A 19,085-nucleotide genomic window follows, 5' to 3' on the forward strand; every position below is an offset into this window, starting at 1 on the left:
AGGAGGGAATTATGGAGGGAAGGAAGGAATAATCGAGGGACGGAGAGAGGAAGGAGGGAAGGGAGGGAGGAATTATGGAGGGAGGGAGGGAGGAAGGAGGGAGGGAATGGAGGAGGAAGGAAGGAAGGGAGGGGAAGAGGGGAGGAATTATAGAGGGAGGGAGGAAGGAGGGAAGGAAGGAAGGAGGAAGGGAAGGATTAAAGGAAAGGAAGGAATGAATTATGGAGAGAGGGAAGGAGGGAATTATGGAGGGAAGGAATGAATAATCGAGGAGAGAAGGAAGGGAGGGAAGGGAGGAATTATGGAGGGAGAGGAGAGGAGAAAGGAGGGAAGGAAGAAATGAGGGAGGGAGGGAGGGAGGGAGGAAGGAGAAGTTGCACCTTAAAATGTAATCATCTTGGTGTTTAATCCAAAAGAGGAGAAGGGGAGACGAAGTAAGGGGATATACCTAACGCAAATAAATCCTCAAGGGCTGGTCTGCCACATATCTCTTTCCCTTTCAGCACCTTCATTGACCACAGCCTAACCAAGAAGCCTGTGACAAATAAATAATATATATTATTCAAAAAGAAAACGATTGTACATAATGCATGATATAAGCTATAACTAACTTAAATAAAGTCCCATGCTTTGTTGAAGCTTCGGCGACTTGTTTAGATCGGTGATCCTTTGCAATAAATAGGGGAGCAAAAAAAATAATCCAAATAATATAATTATTTCCCCGGTTGTAAACGTTTTCCCATTTCAGCAATAGCAAATCATTTGCACAATAAATAAACTTCTGTAACTCACAAAAGCAATGGCAGAAAAATTGTCTGCAAACATTTCGGCATGTTTGCAGAAGGTGCTGGGTGAGTGATCCACAAACTTAAAAGGTATACAAGGGATATTCCTTACAAAGTCTCCCCATCCCCCCCCATACAAAATGCAAGAAAACTGTTTGAATTTGCAAAATTCTCCTTCCGCCCACCCCCCAAAAATGCCATTAAGAACTCAGAAGGTTTTCACAAATAGTAAAAAACAAAAACAAAAAACTTTAGCACTTTTTTTTTCTCCACAAAGTGTCCAAAATAGAACAATATTGATTTATCTGCTTAGAAAAAATCTTCTTCCCAGCATATCTTGTAGAAAGGAATGTTTATTCACCATAGGAAATGAGACACTGTCCAGCCTTTCCTTTTATCAAAAAAAAAATATAAAATAAAAATAAAAATTTAAACCTTCATGGTCTCCACTAGAGATGAGTTAATGGTATCTTCAAGAAGCTGGCTGTCTGAAAAAGATGCAGGGATTTCTGGGACAGATTCAGACAACCCAATCAAGGACTCCAGAAAACAGCTGCTCTGATCTGCAGGTTGAGAGAAGCTGGGGAGATTTGGAAATTGCAGCTGCCAAACGGTAAAGTTGTCCACGTCCTCATACTCCTTCAAGGAGTTATAAAGAGGTCCCAGGTTGTAATCTGAAAAGGACTGGAAAAATTCTAGAGAATCGGAGAAGCTCAGATCCATGTAGTTCTTGGACTCCAGTTCTTCAGAGGAAGATGGAGAAAAGCTGGCACTCTCTTCATCCTGCTCAATGGAGATCTCCTCAAGGAGACCGCTTGGCCCCTGGTTGGCATTCTCATCCAAGTATTCGGTGATGTCTGATGAATAGCCAAAACCACCGCTGGAGCCCATCTCTCCAGCAGGGTTGGTAGCACACTGGTATTCTACTTCCACACTAAAGAAACCAGAAGGGTGGAAAGAACTCAGATTATCCTGGCAGTGGCCAACACCACTGCTGTCTTCTTCTGCATCCGAATCGTTGAAGTGGAGGATCCGGGCCAGGCTATTGTCATCGATGTCCAATTGCAACTTCTCAGACGGGTGAGTTCCGTACGACTCTTCCAAATCCTCGGTTTGATTGGACGACACCGACGAGTCGGTTGTGTTGCTACTGCAGCTGTTCTCGCCCACAGTCTCCAAGGTGCTGCTGAACTTGAAGACGGGCATCAGCGAGACGGCCCTTTCCTCGTAGGAAGCCTTCTTGACCGGATAGATAAATGGGTGAATATGGTCCCTGAAGGGTAGCTCAGACTCGCTGTTTTGCTGCCTCTCTTCCAACTCCAGCCTCATGACGGTGTGGAGGAAGTGGGTGTGCACCCGAGGTTGGTTGAACTCAATTCTCCCCTCTGTGTTCCCACAACCATCTCTGGTGCAACCACAAGGAAAAGAGGTGTAATCCATCTGTTGGAAGAGAGATCAAAGATTTAGAATAGTTTAATGAAGAGAAGGACGAGGGGGGACAGGATAGCAGCGTTCCAATAGCTCAGGGGCTGCCCCAAAGAAGAGGGAGTCAAGCTATTCTCCAAAGGGCCTGAAGGCAGGACAAGAAGCAACGGGTGGAAACTAACCAAGAAGAGAAGCAACCTAGAACTAAGAAGAAACTTCCTGACAGTTAGAACAATTAACCAGTGGAACAACCTGCCTCCAGATGCTCCAATACTGGAAGCCTTTAAGAAGAGACTTTTGTCGGGAATGGTATAGGGTTTCCTGCCTGAGCAGGGGGTTGGACTAGATGACCTCCAAGGTCCCTTCTAACTTTGTGTATTCTATTCTATTCTGTTCTGTTCTGCTCTGATTATTCCCATTCCCATTCCATTCTAGAAGAGACACCTTACATCAGATCTCACAATGTTTCCATTCTGTTTGATCTTAGGACATAAACATCTGGATGTTATTAACTGCATTATGTGCACTAAGCCTCTTAAGCCCTCCCCCCAAGGACTGTGTCATACACTGCATGAACACACAGTTGTGATAGCTAATCGGCTGAAGAGAGTATGAGCTATGATCGGTTGCTGTGAGAATGAAGGGAGAGTTTTTCCCGTGTGCCCTGTATGTTCTCTATAATTTACCCAGTGATGTTCCTGCTGTTTTCATTTACCTGACTATGCTCCCGTTTGCCTCTTATTTACTGTAAATATATTTATTTATATAAAACCGCAAGTTCTTTGAGAGCAGGCAAGAGAATTTCATTTTTAATGGGTGCCAATGTGCTCACGGTTAAAAAAAAAACTTATCAGCTTCTCTGATTCCATTTGGACACCAGCTGCCGCAATTCTCTGACAGAACACAATAAATTGTTTAATTTGAGGTCACCCCAGTGTTGCTGAGAAGAACTCTTCCAAGATTCCTGGCCCCAAATTAGTTTCAAGATCCTGCAAAGTGGGTCTAGTTCTAGCCATCCACATGAAACATATACACTGTTGGGCATTCCAATGTGCAATTTAATTAAACAGCAGTTCCTCTTCAAAAGTAAAGGATTCCAATGGCAAACCATTGGTCACTACAAGGTCTTTACTAGGAAACATTTTTCTTATCCATTTTGAAACAAATCTCTTAGTGAATGAGCACAAACATTTTTTTTCTCCAGTTCCATCTTCCGGAATCTTTCCCCCCCCCCAAATTTTTTATTGAAGTTTAAGATAAACTACAAATAAAAACAAAAGTCAAGAAAGAAAAAGTGCAATGATAAAAAAAGAAATCTAATCAGATTTCCTTCTGGTGGATTAAAGTTCCAGAATTCAACAGATGTACGATTTTTAGAGTCCACCTGGCCAGCAATTCTGGGAGTTAAATCTAGCACATCTGTTGGGTTTGGGGAACTGAAGACAAATCTACTTGGAAGTAGCTAGGTTGCAGCTGTCTACTTTAAATAAAAGAGTCCATTATCCACATCACTCTGCCTTAAATATCAGTCCCCAAGAAATCCCACTCTATTCATTTTGTGTAGGTATATTTCTCTGTTCCATCATTTCTGCTTCAGTTCTTGGTACTTGGATTGTTTAAAGCCGAGAGATCTCATTTCTAAGATCTGCCTAAGTTACCAAACATCAAATGAAGCCACAATGAAATGGTGAAACAATGCCAAAAAAACTCACACAGCCAAGACAATAAGCATGAATGGTTTCATATTACTTATTGAAACGAACCACCAGACTTATTAATAAGTTTGGAAAGAAACCAAACAGTCTTCCAAAACCATTTTTAGAAGTTAACACAATTAAATAAAACTAATATTTAAAATCAGCCGGAATATTAAATTTGAAGGACACTATAGGAAGCTGGTGGGAGGTTTCTTTTCATTACAATACTCTTTGGCTTATGACCACAACCGAGTCCCAAAATTTCCTTTGCTGAACAAGACAAGTCGTCGAGTGACTTTTGTCCCATTTTACGGCCATCCCTTCCATCCTTCTTAAGGGGGATCACCTACCTGGCATTTAATTCCTGCCACACTGCAGCTACAGGTATCGGGGTCACAAAACTCTTGGCAGTTACAGCCGCACTTTTTCCGAGAACGACGAATCCTTTGCAACTGCCGTTTCTCCTCCTTGTCAATCTTCTTCACCCCCATGGCCTTGAGCAAGGCCCGCCTCTTCTTGGTGGTGTAAGGCTGGAGGAAGAAGCCGTTCTCCAGATCCACATTACTGATATCCACATCGTCCACTGAGATGTCCTCTATGGTCAGCCGCTTCGCTTCCTCAGACACCTTCGTACCGTTCATAGTGAGCTGGATAAGGGGGAAGACAGAGAAGACCCTCAGTCCCGCAAGGTGATACTTTGGGGGTTCAGGACTTTCTAGGCAGAGATCCATCCCCTTCTCCATCCCCATCACCATGTTTGGGGTGGGGTCTTATCCAGGCGGGTCAAATACAAGGCAAATGCCTGGTGCCATGCTGAAAAATCACCCCAGGTATTTTCTTACCAATACAGGTAGTCCTCGACTTACGACCACAACTGAGCCCAACATTTCTGTTGCTAGTTGTTAAGTACGTTTTGTCCCACTTTGCGACCTTTCTTGCCACCATTGTTAAGTGAGTCACTGCAGTTCTTAAATGAGTAACAAGGCTGTTAAGTGAATCTGGCTTCCCCCATTGGCTTTGCTTGTCAGAAGGTCGCACAAGGGAATCACATGACCTTGGGACACAGCAACGGTCATAAGTATGAGCCGGTTGCCAAGCAACTGAATTTTGATCACGTGACCGTAGGGATGCTGCAACAGTTGGAAGTTGGGCATAAGTCACTTTTTTTCAGTGCCGTTTTCAGTCATTAAATGAACTGTTGTAAGTCAAGGACTACGTGTGTATGACCAGGATCCTGGCTTCCTCTGTTTTGTATGTTCCTCCTAGAAGCTTAAACAGAAGCTTAAAATGATGCCCGCTCCAAAATTCAACATCAGCAGAAACAAAACAAAAAACCCCACCACCAAAAGAAATTCTCAAACATCCTGCGAATGTCATTCTTCTCCATGGAAAGAAAATTACTGAGAAATGACAAATTAGGTTTCAAGGCCATATTAACCCCTGGCTATCTCATAAAGGGGGTGGGCTGTTGTTCCGAGATTTAAAAAAAAATAAGAACTGTTATAAACAATGTACAACGATTTCTAAAAGTTTTTTTTTTAAGTAACTAAGAGGCAGCCCAGTGCAAAGTTCTTTCCCCAGGAATGCAAAACATTGTGGCGCACATTTTTTCAACTCCCCTCAAGGAGAGTTTGTGTCCCCACAGATTGCTCCTGGTCGTAGGGCTAAGTGGCTTTTTTCTGCCTTCTGGGGCCAAGGGGAAGGAGAGCCCCCCAAGCAATCTGAGTTCCTTAAAATTTTCCAAACATGAAGAATTGAATGCTTGCAGAAGAGAAGATTCTTACTTTCGATTTAAGGGCTTCAAGTCTCTCTTCTTTCAGCCTGTCCTTCAGCTTCTCAAGGCGGTTGATCTTCTGCTGCTTGCAAAACTCCGACACGGTGAATTCCCGGGAGAAGCCATGCTTCCTAGCCATCCCCAAGGTGCAGCCCCCACAGCTAGACACGGTGGTGAATCCTTGGCAACGCGGGAAGTAGAAGACAGTGACCCGGTCAAATGTGACATTGTTCTGTCTCAACCGCTTGCTTTTCTTCAGGATGGACTTGGCTGCAGGAAGAAGGAAGGAAGGAAATGAGTATTGACTGCCATTATTCTTTTGACAAACCTCTTGTTTTTCCGCCCAACTTCCCTCTAAATTAATGTTTCTCTATTTCAGCCCCTTTAAGATGCGTGGACTTCAACTCCCAGAATTCTCCAGGCAACAAGGCTGCACTTCTATTCCCAGAATTCCCCAAGCCAGCTATTCTAGTTAGGGAGTTGAAACCTATATTGCAGAGATTGAGAAACGTTGCTCTAAGTCAGTGAGGACTAGGAGCTTGGATTTTAATTCCTACTAAAAGACATCCATGATAGCAAGAGCACTTAAGACTTATATACCGTTTTATAGTGCTTTACAGCCCTCTCTAAACGGTTTACAGAGGAGTCAGCCTATTGCCCCTCAACAATCTGGGTCCTCATTTTACTGACTTTGGAAAGATGGAAGGCTGAGTCAACCATGAGCCCATCAGGATTGAACTCCTGGCAGCGGGCAGAGTTAGCTTGCAATACTGCATTCTAACCAATGCGCCACCACGGCTCTTGATATATTACAGGTAGTCCTTGACTTATGACTGATCACTTAGCAACTGTTTGACTTTATGATAGCCCCCCCCCCAAAGATACTTATGACCTGGATTCAAAGTTCCAATGTCCACTTCCTCCCCCAAGGCCACACGACTGCATTTTGGACACTCAGGCAGTGATTTGCAGCATCCTGTGGTCACAGGCACCACTCTGGGCAAAGCCAGCTGAAGCTCCCTTCAGCTGGCAGCACCCGTTTTCAGCCGCCCTCCTTCTCTGATCCACGTGCCTTCCCTGGCACGGCCATTCCTGCAGGAGGGCACTGCGTGTGCCACCCGATACTTTTGGGTATGGCTTTTATCCTGGCCAGAAGCCAGACCCGGCCTCTCTCCTCCCGTCTCCACGTGCACATTCATAACTTGAGCTCAGAGGCTATTTAAGGTAGGGTCGAGTTTACAAAGAAGTGTCGTCTCACCACCACCACCACCCGTCCCCCCACTGCACGGGCTTGACACGGGCATGGAGCCGCATGCTGAAATATCCGTAAGTGTTATCCAACTGCCCCAGTGAGCTCCTTCGGTGCCGTTAGCAAGGAAATCTGAAGGATATCAATAGAAGCAAAAAATCTCTGCTTTCTTCTTTTAAAAAAAGAGAGAACCTGGCCCTCCCTCTTTCCCTGCAGACAGGCAAGCCCACCTCAAAGCAACCCATTTGCCATGCCATCCTTGGTAACCCTTGGCTTGTTCCCCAGCGTCTGCCCTGACACCAGCTGCCGTACACTTAATCTCTGTGCAGGTGATCCCTACAAAAAACAAAACAAAACTGGGCACTTGGAGCTATTTATCTTAAAGTGGCAACCTGTGGAACAGGTTTCTGATGGGCTTTAGAAAAAGGGTTAATCTCCGCTGCCGGGATTAGGGCTTTCCTCCCTCCATCTGGTAAAGCACATTTATGTATTTGTTCTTTTTAAACTCAAGAAACAAAGAGAGGACAAGGCAAAGGAGGGGGGGGGAAACAACACCACAGGGAGAAGCTGAGCAGGCTAGTAAGAAAAGACAGGATGAGAATGAATTAGGAAGAGGCAAAGATGAACTATTAGTAGAATAGGAGGAAGGAAAGACGAAGGAGTCAAGCTATTCTCCAAAGCGCCTGAAGGCAGGACAAGAAGCAAAGGATGGGAACTAATCAAGGAGAGAAGCAACCTAGAACTAAGGAGAAAATGGGAGCAATTAACCAGTGGAATGGCTTGCGTCCAGAACTTGTAGATGCTCCAACACTGTTCAATTTTAATGAAGATGGCTTTAGTGTAGATGGCTGTAAACTGAACAGCCCTCTCTCAACAGAGGGGGAAGGATACAACACCACCTCTCTTCTCTTTACAACACAGAAGTTCCAAGAAGATTCCACACCCATTTGCACTATTCAGGTGACCCTGAGGGCACAGATAAACCTCCAGGTGGCCTCAGAAAGAGTACTAACAACCAGCTGACTGCAAGGAGTATATATCCTTCCATTCCCCACCACCCAAGTCAGAACCGAAGAAGCTTCTTGGAGGAGAAGCGAAACGTCTTCAAGGAAAAACAAGGAAGTCCAGTTGCCCCTTGAAAAAGCACCTTTGGGACAACCCTGACCTGGATGGCTGAGGATCTCCATAGACATCCAGACTCCTTTGTTATAGTTCTTCTTTCATGCAAAACCACTGTGCTGCTTTGAGCATCAAAGTGGTGGGACAAAGCCTCTCTCTTTCCCTAATAGTTTATTCTGAGCAAAAAAAAAAAAAACCTTGTGGATTGCAACTATGGGCTCTGCAAAACCTGGCTAGCTCAGGGTGGTTTAGTTTAAGCTGGCAGTTTGCAGAATTCAATTGAAGAGAGATACATGGAGTCAAGCCAATCTGAGCACATTCATAATACGCATTCAGCTAGATCGATCTGGAATCCATTTACTTAAAATGGGCTCAAGTCTTCTAGATCAGGGCTTTTCAACCAGTGGTACGGGTACCACCTGTGGTACATTGGCACCTGGCAGGTGGTACGCGACCATCCTAGAAAAGTGGTAGTGGGGGAGGGGAATGAGCTGAACCGGTGGCAGCACCGCACAAGCCTGAGTGAGAGATGGCTGGAGCTGCAGGGCTGTCAGGGCTCAGCGGAAGCGCCAGGATCAGCGCCAGACTCCAGCTGGAAAGCAGCACTGATCCTGGCGCTTCTGCTGAGCCCAGAAGAAGCGCCGATCAGCTGGACTGTTGCAGCCTCTCCAGGGTCTTGTGATTTACATTCAGATGCTTGGCAACTGATTCATATTTATGACGGTCACAGTGTCCCAGGGTCATGTGAAGTGACCAAAACCTGCTGCAACCACCCAGCAGATGGGGGGAATAAAAACCAAACACCCCCCACCCCACCACCCCTGCTGCCAATCCTCAACAGAAATGCTCACAACAATGAAAACCTCGGACAGGAGGAAGAGCGCCGCCGGGTGGGCAGGCAGGTGTCTTGCTCGGCTGTGCCTTGGGGGGCACTTTTTTCAGTGCCATTGTAACTTCAAACAGTCACTAAGCGAACTGTTGTAAGTCGAGAACTACCTGTACTTTATCATTTTTTTCCTTTTTTTTTTTTTTTGTTCATCAGGTTTTTGACACCTTGCTAGGCGACTGGTCGTACTCGGATGTTGCCATATCCTAAAAGTGGTACAATGGGTGAAAAGGTTGAAAAGCCCTGGACTAGATATTAAATAATGAGAATTTCCCTTCTGGAGAGGAAAAAGGAAAGCTAAGAGGTGAACCATAGCCAAAGAATCTGTGGGCAAGAATTACAAATACAGTCTCTATACTAGTGACCAGTTCCTTGCAATCTCTGCTCCGCTGCAACCTTTTGCAACCTTATGACCATTGATCAAAATTTGGAGGCTTGGCACCTGGCCTGTATTTATGATGGTTGCAGTGTGCTGGGATCATGTGATCCCCTTTTGCAACCTTCTGACAAGCAAAGTAAATGGGGAAGCCTGATTCACTTAACAACCACTTGACCAATTGCAGTGATTCAAAAAAGGTCATAAAATGGGGAAAAAAACTCACTTAACAAATGCCTCAATTAGCAACAGAAACTTTGGGCCCAATTGTGGTCGTAAGTAGAGGACTAACTGTATTTCTCGTCCTGGGCCAAGAGAGGGAATCCTTCCTTCCCCTCTTCCCCTCCCTCCCTGCCTCCCTCTTTACTCTTTTCCTTCCTTCCTTCCTCCCTCCCTCTCCTCTATCTTCTCCCAAAATCACATTTTTTTTAAAATCCTAATCTTCCTCAATCAAGACAGAACGCATATCCCATTGCCAAGGATGAAGATGCAAAGGAAGGAAAACGAAGCCAATTACAATTTGCTACCCTGCTTGAGTGTTTTGTCATCCTCCCCCCCTCCCCTTAAAACTGTTTGGGTTGTCTTTTGCACAAGAGTTCACACAATAAAGAAGCTTTGTTGCTTCCACCGACACCCAGCGCATTCTGAAACGCCAGCAGACTTGCAAAACAGTCTGCTAAGTGTACTATCCCCAAACGTTCTGAACAAGATTTATTACGAGCCTTGCCCCGGTTGTAGGAGCATAGCAGCTGGCATTCCTGCAAAGAAGTAGATGCCATTTCTGCAGAACCTCAGTGAGAAAGAGGCACCGACCGATGGCTAATAAAAAAAAAAAAGGGGGGGGGATGCTGTAAATCTTAGCCAAGTCCTGTCAGATCAGATCAAAGTTCTGCAGGAGGCACCGTAGTTAAATAAAGGCTTGCATCATAAACAGATTCTTAAAAGGTTAGCAAAAATGGAACATGTTTAAAGATGGTGGGTTTTTTTTTTTTTGCTGCCTAATACTTCCCTTTAGGAGCTTTTTTTAAAAAAAAAATAATAATCAAAGGGGCATAATCTCACCAGAAATGAAGACTTTTTTACTTTTGATTTTCAAAAAGTACACCCTCTTATTCAAATCATTTGCTCATACAAAGATATCCAAAGGTAGGCCATAAAAGTACCATTAACTCAATCAATGGCTCCCAATGCTGCTAAACACTCTCCATCTTAATAGTCCTGTCACAGCTGTTTGTGACAGCTGTTTTCAACTCTTAAATCCAACACAAATACAAGTAGTCCTTGGCTTATGACCACAACTGAGTTCAAAATTTCTGTTGTTCAGTGAGACAGATGTTAAATGAATTTTGCCCCATTTTAGGACCTTTCTTGCCACAGTTCTTAAGTGAATCGCTGCAGTTGTTAAGTTACTAACACAGTTAAGTGAATCTGGCTTCCCCCATTGATTTTGTTTGTCAGAAGGTTGCAAAAGCAGATCACAGGGACACTGCGACCGTCATAAATGGGAACCAATTGCAAAGCATCCGAATTTTGATCATATGGCCATGGGGATGCTGAAATGGTTGTAAGGGTGAAATACATGCCACTGTGAACTGTCACTAAACAAACTGTTGTAAGTCGAGGACTATCTGTATGTCACAAAATATGACAAGTGTCAAGAGGTCCCTTAGCCGGATAGATGGACCCCCAAGCTACTTGAATGTTTTGCAAAATCAGCATTCAGAATCTCCTGAAGGGGCACAGCCTGGCTTCAAAACTGGAAACTTCTGGTGGTGCAGGTTGAGTGAGCCTGGTTTATTCTCACAAATGCATTAGGAAACACGGTACTTACGGGTGAAATCCATGTTTAAGGCCAAGGTGGGCTGGAGGCCTCCTTGGCTGTTTTCTTCGTCAGATTCCCAACCTGACAAAGCTGAAGAGGATGAGAAAGGAGAAGATGTAGATAAAGAGAAGATGTGTGAAAGATCATCTTCCAATTCATCATGTTTCCGCTTTAGCACTCCTGTCATGATTAGGAAGAGATTTTTTTCTTATATCTGAGTGGAAAGAACAAAAAGAAGAGACAGTCATGAGTAACACAAGTCCAAATCATTTTCAAAGATATGCTCCAAATAAAACATCACCAGACAGAAAAATTTTCAAAAGATTCTCAACAACTGGAAGACGAGATATGAAGACAAAGATTTCTTCAACCCAGCCATCCCTCAACTCTTCATATGAGCTTAGACTACATCTCCACCTACCAAAAAAAACCCGTTATTCTCCTTCAAGACATCCACAATTCCTTCACACAAGGAACTCTGATGCCCAAACTCAACTGAACTCAACAGGACAATTCCGGGTCAAGATCAGCCAGTATATCTAAGAAGCCTACATGACACTCACGGGTTCTTCTGCAATGTTCAGTGGTTTCTTGGCATCCAGGTTGGCCTGGGAAGGGGCTGCTCATAGGAAGGAGTGCTTGAAAGCCCCCTGGTTAGAGAGGTGAAACCAAATTGTATTGAGGGTCACTCCTGAAGAAAAGTTCTGCATGACCCGATCCACCATTTTGATAGCTCCAAGCATAGGACACCCCTCCCCCAAAGACACTTTGCTTTCTCTAACTTTGTCTAGGATAGTGCCAGCTGAGAAATTCTGGGAGTTGAAGTCCACAAGTCATAAAGGGGCCATGGTTCCCCACCTCTGGTTTAGGACCACTGTTTCTCAGCCCCTTGCAACTACGTATGCCAGCTGGGGAATTTTGGGAGTTGAAGTCCACACATCCTCAAGCTTGGTGGAGAAACATTGCTCTAGATCAGGGGTGGGGAACCTTGGCTCTTTTATGACTGGTGGACTTCAACTCCCAGAATTCCTGAGCCAGCCATGCTGAGGGGAAAGAAAAGGTTTCCAAGCTGAGCCATGCCTTTGAGGTCTTCTAGTCCAACCCCCTGCTCAGGCAGGAAACCCTATCTGATACAGATAGACCAGGGGGTAGGCAACCTTGGCTTTTTTTATGACTCGTGGACTTCAACTCCCAGAATTCCTGAGCCAGCCATGCAGGAATTCTGGGAGTTGAAGTCCACGAGTCATAAAAGAGCCAAGGTTGCCTACCCCTGCGATAGATCCAAAACTACAACTAAGGAAAAAACATGCAGTGAGTGGTTTGTTTCCAGGAACAGGCAGGCCGTACATGCCTATATTTCAGAAGTGAAACAGCCAGAAAATCAACCTGCCTTGTGTTTTAATTCAGACTTGGGCAAAAGGTCAGTTTGTGCAACCCTGGTCCAAAATCTAGGGGCGTCAGCGTGGAATGCAACCACCCTGACATAAACACATAGAAATCTCATCTCGTCTTGCTAAGTTGCCAACAAAGACATTTTGTTCGGATCTCCCAGTTCTTACTCATCTCGTTTGACCGAGAACAGCCTTTTTCTTTCTTTCTTCCTGTCTTTTTTTTTTTTTTTTTTAAATACCCACCCCTAACCAGAAACACGATGAAGCAGATCAAACCCGCAGGAATTCCTCTCTGGCACAGCCAGCTCTTCCTATGCTGGGAACACTTTCCGAAAAAGTATTCAGCCCAGATGCACATTCTTCTCTGATTTGAACATCTCGTTTTCAAAAGGAAGGTGCAGGTCAGGGATGGAAAGGAAAAGAAGGGGAGGAGGGGGGGGCGAGGAGGCTGTGTGTGAAAGGATAATGCAACCAGCTCCGAAGTTTGCAGAAGTAAGAAGGCTTAAAGAGCAAATTCTGCTTCTAATCTGCTACAAAGGCAGGATCTTTCAGTGGGAAAAGTTTTTAGGGCTCTCTTTCAAGTGGTTTGTGGTTGCCCCAACAGGAGGAGATAATTCCCCCCACCATCACCATCACCAAAAATAAACTGGCAAGAAATTACATTCTGCAGGGGGGGAAAAAAACCTGTATTTGTGCAAATGCAAATGCACAATGCCAATTGCCTCAAGCTTTGATCCAATGAAGGAAAAACTGAGCATTTTTTTTTTAAACTGCATTGCTATTCTTCATTAGCATGACCGCATACAGTGTAAGAGAGCTAGTGAAAAAGTTGAAAAGAAATCTCCCCTATGTGTTGCTCCACTTTGGAGGCGATCCTGCAGAGCTGAAACTGGATGGCTCTGGATCAGCCCTGCCAGGATGAAACTTCTCCTTGTAATCTAGAAAAAATTCAAACATTCCTTTGAATTCAGGCCTTCTCAGCCAGCCAAAATCCCTATTGCGCAACAAATATTTCTTGTTTGGCCTGTCAAGAGTTGGAATCTGCCTGATGTCCAAGATTTCAAGGTGGTGTTCTTACCACTTGCTCATCCAGTTCTTCTTACAATACCCCTGCAAAGTTGGCTGGGCAGAAGAACAGGGACAGGGCCAAAAATCATCTAAATGTCCTTGATTGAAGGCAGGTTTCTTTCCCCACACTCCTATCTCAGTCCCAAGCTGGTGATGGATGGATCTTGCCCTCTAGCATGGAGCCAGTTTGGTTTATTGGTTAAAGGCACCAGGCTAGAAAGCAGAAGATGGTAAGTTCTACTCCCACCTTAGGCATCAAAGCCAACTGGGTGACTTTGGACCAAACACCAGGAGATGGTGAGTTCTAGTCCTAACCTGGCCATCAAAGCCATCTGGGTGATTTTGGGCCAATCACCAGGAGACTCTGAGTTCTACTCCCACCTTAGGCATGACAACTGCCTGGCTGACTTTAGACCAATCATCAGGAGTCGGTGAGTTCTAGTCCCGCCTTCGGCATGAAAGCCAGCTAGGTGACTTTGGGCCAATCACCAGGAGACTCTGAGTTCTACTCCCACCTTAGGCATGACAACTGCCTAACTGACTTTAGACCAATCACCAGGAGTTGGTGAGTTCTGGTCCCGCCTTGGACATGAAAGCCAGCTAAGTGATTGCCGGCCAGTCCTCCCCCCCTCTCTCTCAGGCCAATTCACCTCACAGGGTTGTTGTAGGAAAAATAAGAGGAAGGGACATTTGGCATGCTTGCCACCTTGAGTTAGTTATAAAAAAAGTCAGAATATAAATAAATAAATTGGTACTCCTTCGAACAACAGACAACCCCTTGCACTCCTGGGAATAGATCTAACAGTCGTCTTCCCTGCTACATTGGCGTCACATAAACACATGGGCTTCTAAAAATAATTATGGATTATCCAAGCCCAGCTCTTTCCCACTAAAAAGCATCTATGGCTTCAGAATTCCAAATTTGCTTCACAGCTCAGAGATCCCAGTAGAAGCACATGAAAACACATTGGCCTGGGGCATGTGCAGAGTGCTTTCCCCTCCCCAACACAAATGACGGTTTCAGAGTGGAGGGGCACTCTGGAAAAAAATCAGAGAAGAGCAACTAAGAGGATCCAAGGCCTGGAGACTGAAACATACAAAGAACGGCTGCGGGGCTTGGGTTTGGCTAGTCTAAAGAAAAGAAGAAACAGGGGAGACATGATAGCAGTGTCCCAGTATTTGAGGGGCTGTCACAAGACAGAGGGGCCAGGTTGTTCACCAAAGCACCAGAGGGAAGGATGAGAAACAATGGTTGGAAACTGATCAAGGAGAGAAACAACCTGGAATTAAGGAGAAACTTCCTGACAGTGAGGACAATCAACCAGTGGAACAGCTTGCCACCAGAAATCGTGGGCGCGCCATCACTGGAGATTTTAAAGAAGAGACTAGACAATCACCTGTCTGAGATGGTGTAGGTCAGTGTTTCTCAACCTTGACAATTTTAAGGCATGTGGACTTCAACTCCCAGAATTCCACAGCCAGCATTCCTGGCTGTGGAATTCTGGAAGTTGAAGTCCACATGCCTTAAAATTGTCAAGGTTGAGAAACACTGGTGTAGGTTCTCCTGCTTGATCAGGGGGCTGGACTAGAAGACCTCCAAGGTCCCTTCCAGCTTTCTGTTCTATTCTATCATGATCCCACTCCTTCCTCCAAATAATAATAATAAAAAAACCAGCCAGCGTCCAGCTGCCTGGATGTACGAGAACACACTGTGTACATGAGGGAAGTTAAGGACACTTAGCTTCGGAGATTCTTTGGTCTCCCGGTGCCAGCTTGGGCGCGGGAAGCCCATCCAGCCTCTTTGGCGCTGCTGCACATGCTGAGGCCCTTTCCAAAGCTGGTTTCAGCTACAGAAGCCATGCCAGCTGTGTGGGTGCTCAGCTTGGGAGCGATGATTTACTACTGAGACTGATTTACAACCACTCTGAGAAAGCAACCAACCAGGCTGGTGGCACTGAACGCGCCACCCACATTTCTCCAGGCTTTGGGCTGTTAACAGCCATCTAGTGGGGAACCTATTTCCAGACTTCTGTGCCATAAATAACAGCCCTCTGTTTCCTGAAGAAACATCCTCAAAAAAAAAAAAAAAAGACAAAAAAAGCCCCAGCATCAATATACTTTGCTGCAGTTGAGGAAACCTGAATCTTCACACAGAAAAGTGAACAGCTATGAACAGAATAGAATAGAATGGAATAGAATAGAAGGGACCTTGGAGGTCATCTAGTCCAACCCCCTGCTCAGGCAGGAAACCCTGCCTACACCATTTCAGACAAATGGCTGTCCAGTCTCTTCTTAAAGACTTCCAGTGTTGGAGCATTCACCGCTTCTGGAGGCAGGTTGTTCCACTGGTTAATTGTTCCAACTGTCAGGAAGTTTCTCCTTAGTTCTAGGTTGCTTCTCTCCTTGATTAGTTTCCACCCGTTGCTTCTTGTCCTGCCTTCAGGCGCTTTGGAGAATAGCTTGACTGCCTCTTCTTTGGGGCAGCCCCTGAGATATTGGAAGACTGCTATCCTGTCCCCCCCTCGTCCTTCTCTTCATTAAACTAGACAGACCCAATTCCAGCAACCGTTCTTTGTATGTTTTAGTCTGCAGGCATTTAATTATCCTAGTTTCTCTTCTCTGCACTTTTTCCAAGGTTAAGTTTGGAGAAGAAAGACAAAAGAAGATAGGAGCAGACAAGACCAGCTTTGCAGGGAAAAAAAATCACCCAAGTAAGGAACATCTTATATTCTACTCTAGAAATTCACCCGTCTACACCCTGGAAATGCAGAGGTTTGCAAATTACAGGTAGTCCTCAACTTACAACAGTTCGTTTGGTGACCATTCAAAGTTACAACAGCACTTAAAAAGTGGGTTATGACCATTTTTCACACTTATGACCATTGCAGCATCCCCATGGTGATGTGATTAAAATTCAGATGCTTGGCAAGTGACTCATATTTATAACGAGACGATCGCAGTGTCCTGGGATCACGGGATCACTTTTTGTGACCTTCTGACAAGCCAAGTCAATGAGGGAGGCCAGATTCACTTAACAATTGTGATACTAACTTAACAACTGCAGCGATTCACTTTACAACTGTGGCAAGAAAGGTCATAAAATGGGGGCAAAACTCACATAACAATTGTCTCACTTAGCAACATAAATGTTGGGCTCAGTTGTGATCATAAATTGAGGACTACTTGTATAGGTTCCCAAGCTAAATTGTGCCAGTCAAATCCCAATCCAGCAGCCTTGCTAAGAAGATGCACTTTCGATGGGTTGAAGATAGGCTTAATTTTGTTTCCCAAAGCACCCAAAACTAGCTACACCCCAAAACAATCTTTGCCAACAGAACAAACAAGTCTACAACATGTTACTGACTCTCTTCCAAAGTCTTTAGGGGGAAAAAAACATTTTGGTTGCTTGGAGGCTCTGTGGACTCACCTTGGCCAGCAGGGAAAAGCTATTTATAAGCCTCTCTTGTCACATTTATAGACCAATGGTGTATGATCACATCAAAAAAAAAAAAAAAAAAAAGAGCAGTCTGGCTGTAAGAACAACTTAGGAATGTGAGGGTGTCGCCCAGAAATTTGAATGTCTTTAGATATGCCGTACAGCAACCTAATTTCTCCCTGAATAGTGAAACAAACTATAATTTCGAAGTGTGTCTTGAAAATATTCTAAACTAATTTAGCTAATTTCAAATATTTGGATTGGAGAAGAAACCTACAATTATTAAATGACTTTTTCCTGCTTGCATTACCAGCACCATTTATGAAGGGGTGGATATAAGCCTTCCTTCCTTCCTTCCTTCCTTCCTTCCTTCCTTCCTTCCTTCCTTCCCTCCCTCCTTCCTTCTTTCCTTCCTTCCCTCCCTCCTTCCCTCCTTCCTTCCTTCCTTCCCTCCCTCCCTCCCTCCCTCCTTCCTTCCTTCCTTCCTTCCTTCCTTCCTTCCTTCCTTCCTATTTGGGGTTGCCACGATCAGTTTAAAAGCCTTCCTGGCCCTATATCAAGTTTCTCAACCTCAACCACTTTAAGATATGTGCAGTTCAACTCTCAGAATTCCTAAATCAGTTGGAAATTCTGCGAATTGAAGTCCAGGAATGCTTGCTGGGGAATTCTGGGAGTTGACGTCGGTCCATCGTAAAGTTGGCAAGGTTGAAAAATAGTGATCTAAGGTTTCATTAACTCACTACACAGCTAAAAATAGATGAAGAGGCTTGCCATGGGACAAAGATGGAAAAGAACACATATTCTCCTTCCTCCCCCCCCACCCCACTCCCTCTGTCTGTGTCACACACACACATGCACACAAATTCCTCATCTCAAAATGAAAGCAAGAAGTACAGCAATTCAAAGTGTAGAAAGGCCACTTCTAGAGGGTAGATAAGGTCACCCTCTAGAGATCCCAGGGCAAAAAGCAAATTGTTTACTGCAACTTTGTGTTCCTCTGGAAGGGCTCAATTCAGTGATGGAAGTTGCAGTCCAACACATCTGGAGGGCCTCATTCAGGGAAAATGCAAACATGCAGAATTATCAGCACAGGTAAGTAAGGTAGCGTGCATATTTATTTCCTCAAACACAAGACACAGCCAAAGGAGAATTTCTTAGCCTCTTAGGGATGACTTTCACACCACACACATCTTTCTGGGAGAAGAATAGTTGGATTGTGACGGGGTGTAAGTTGGATAAATAACTCCATAAAGCATTAGATACAGGTAATCCTCGACTTACGACCATAATTGAGCCGTAAATTTATGCTGCTCAATGAGACGGTTGTTAAGTGAGTTTTGCCCCATTTTATGACCTTTCCTGCCACAGTCGTTAAATGAATCACTGCAGTTGTTAAGTTAGTTACACAGTTGTTAATTGAATCTGGCTTCCCCATTGACTTTGCTCATCAGAAGGTCACCAAAGGGGATCACATGATCCCGGGATCCCGTCATAAATATGAGCCACTTGCCAAGCATTCAAATTTTGATCATGTGACCCTGGGGATACTGCAATGGTCTTAAGGGTGAAAAACAGTCAATGCCATTGTGACTTTGAACGGTCACTAAATGAATGGTTATAAGCCGAGGCTTCCGTATTTATGAACCGGTGTTGGTTAGCTTGTGAACCAAGATACAGGGTTACTGTAAAAGATGACCAATCCATCAGTACACACAATGGATAAGAATATTTCTCTCTGTGCTTCTTTTGCATTTATAAATATTCCATTCGCGTTAAAATCAGGATGTGAACATGGTGGCGAAAAATATGAATGCTGTTCAGTGCTTAATCAAATGCTCTATTTGATTGCCAATGAATAATTCAGAACACTTCCCGTGTTTGTCCCCCAGTGAATACACTCTGTATGTTGTTGTACCTTTTAACTTTACATGTAGCTGCACACAACTCTCCAACGCACACCAGACAAACTTTCAGACAAAAGCTCTGACTGTGCGCTAAGAATTAAGCTTTTTTTTTTTTTTTAAAAGTACAATGACTTTGCTTCCAAAAACAGTGGG

At 44.4% G+C, this 19,085-nt stretch overlaps 1 protein-coding gene across 1 annotated transcript; it reads right to left on the reverse strand.

The window, feature by feature from the left end:
• Nucleotides 1–1,214: 1,214 nt before the first annotated feature.
• CSRNP1 (cysteine and serine rich nuclear protein 1) lies at nt 1,215–11,320 on the reverse strand. The gene is made up of 4 exons (XM_015832555.1): nt 11,143–11,320; nt 5,692–5,951; nt 4,258–4,554; nt 1,215–2,225 (listed from the first exon to the last, which is right to left on the reverse strand). The coding sequence occupies exons 1-4, from the start codon at nt 11,318–11,320 to the stop codon at nt 1,215–1,217; spliced, it is 1,746 nt and encodes a 581-aa protein (XP_015688041.1).
• Between the last annotated feature and the right edge of the window lie 7,765 nt (nt 11,321–19,085).

Source organism: Protobothrops mucrosquamatus, unplaced genomic scaffold (genome assembly GCF_001527695.2).
Source record: "Protobothrops mucrosquamatus isolate PMUCROS unplaced genomic scaffold, P.Mucros_1.0 scaffold5, whole genome shotgun sequence".
Lineage (NCBI taxonomy): Eukaryota > Metazoa > Chordata > Lepidosauria > Squamata > Viperidae > Protobothrops > Protobothrops mucrosquamatus.

Excerpts from the sequence above, each read along its gene's own strand:
- CSRNP1 (XM_015832555.1), bottom strand. The coding sequence starts at position 11,320 with ATGACAGGAGTGCTAAAGCGGAAACATGATGAATTGGAAGATGATCTT. Across the intron at positions 5,952-11,142 it reads CTTAAACATGGATTTCACCC|CCAAGTCCATCCTGAAGAAA; the intron begins GTAAGTACCGTG and ends TTCTTCCTGCAG. Across the intron at positions 4,555-5,691 it reads TTGAAGCCCTTAAATCGAAA|CTCACTATGAACGGTACGAA; the intron begins GTAAGAATCTTC and ends CCCCTTATCCAG.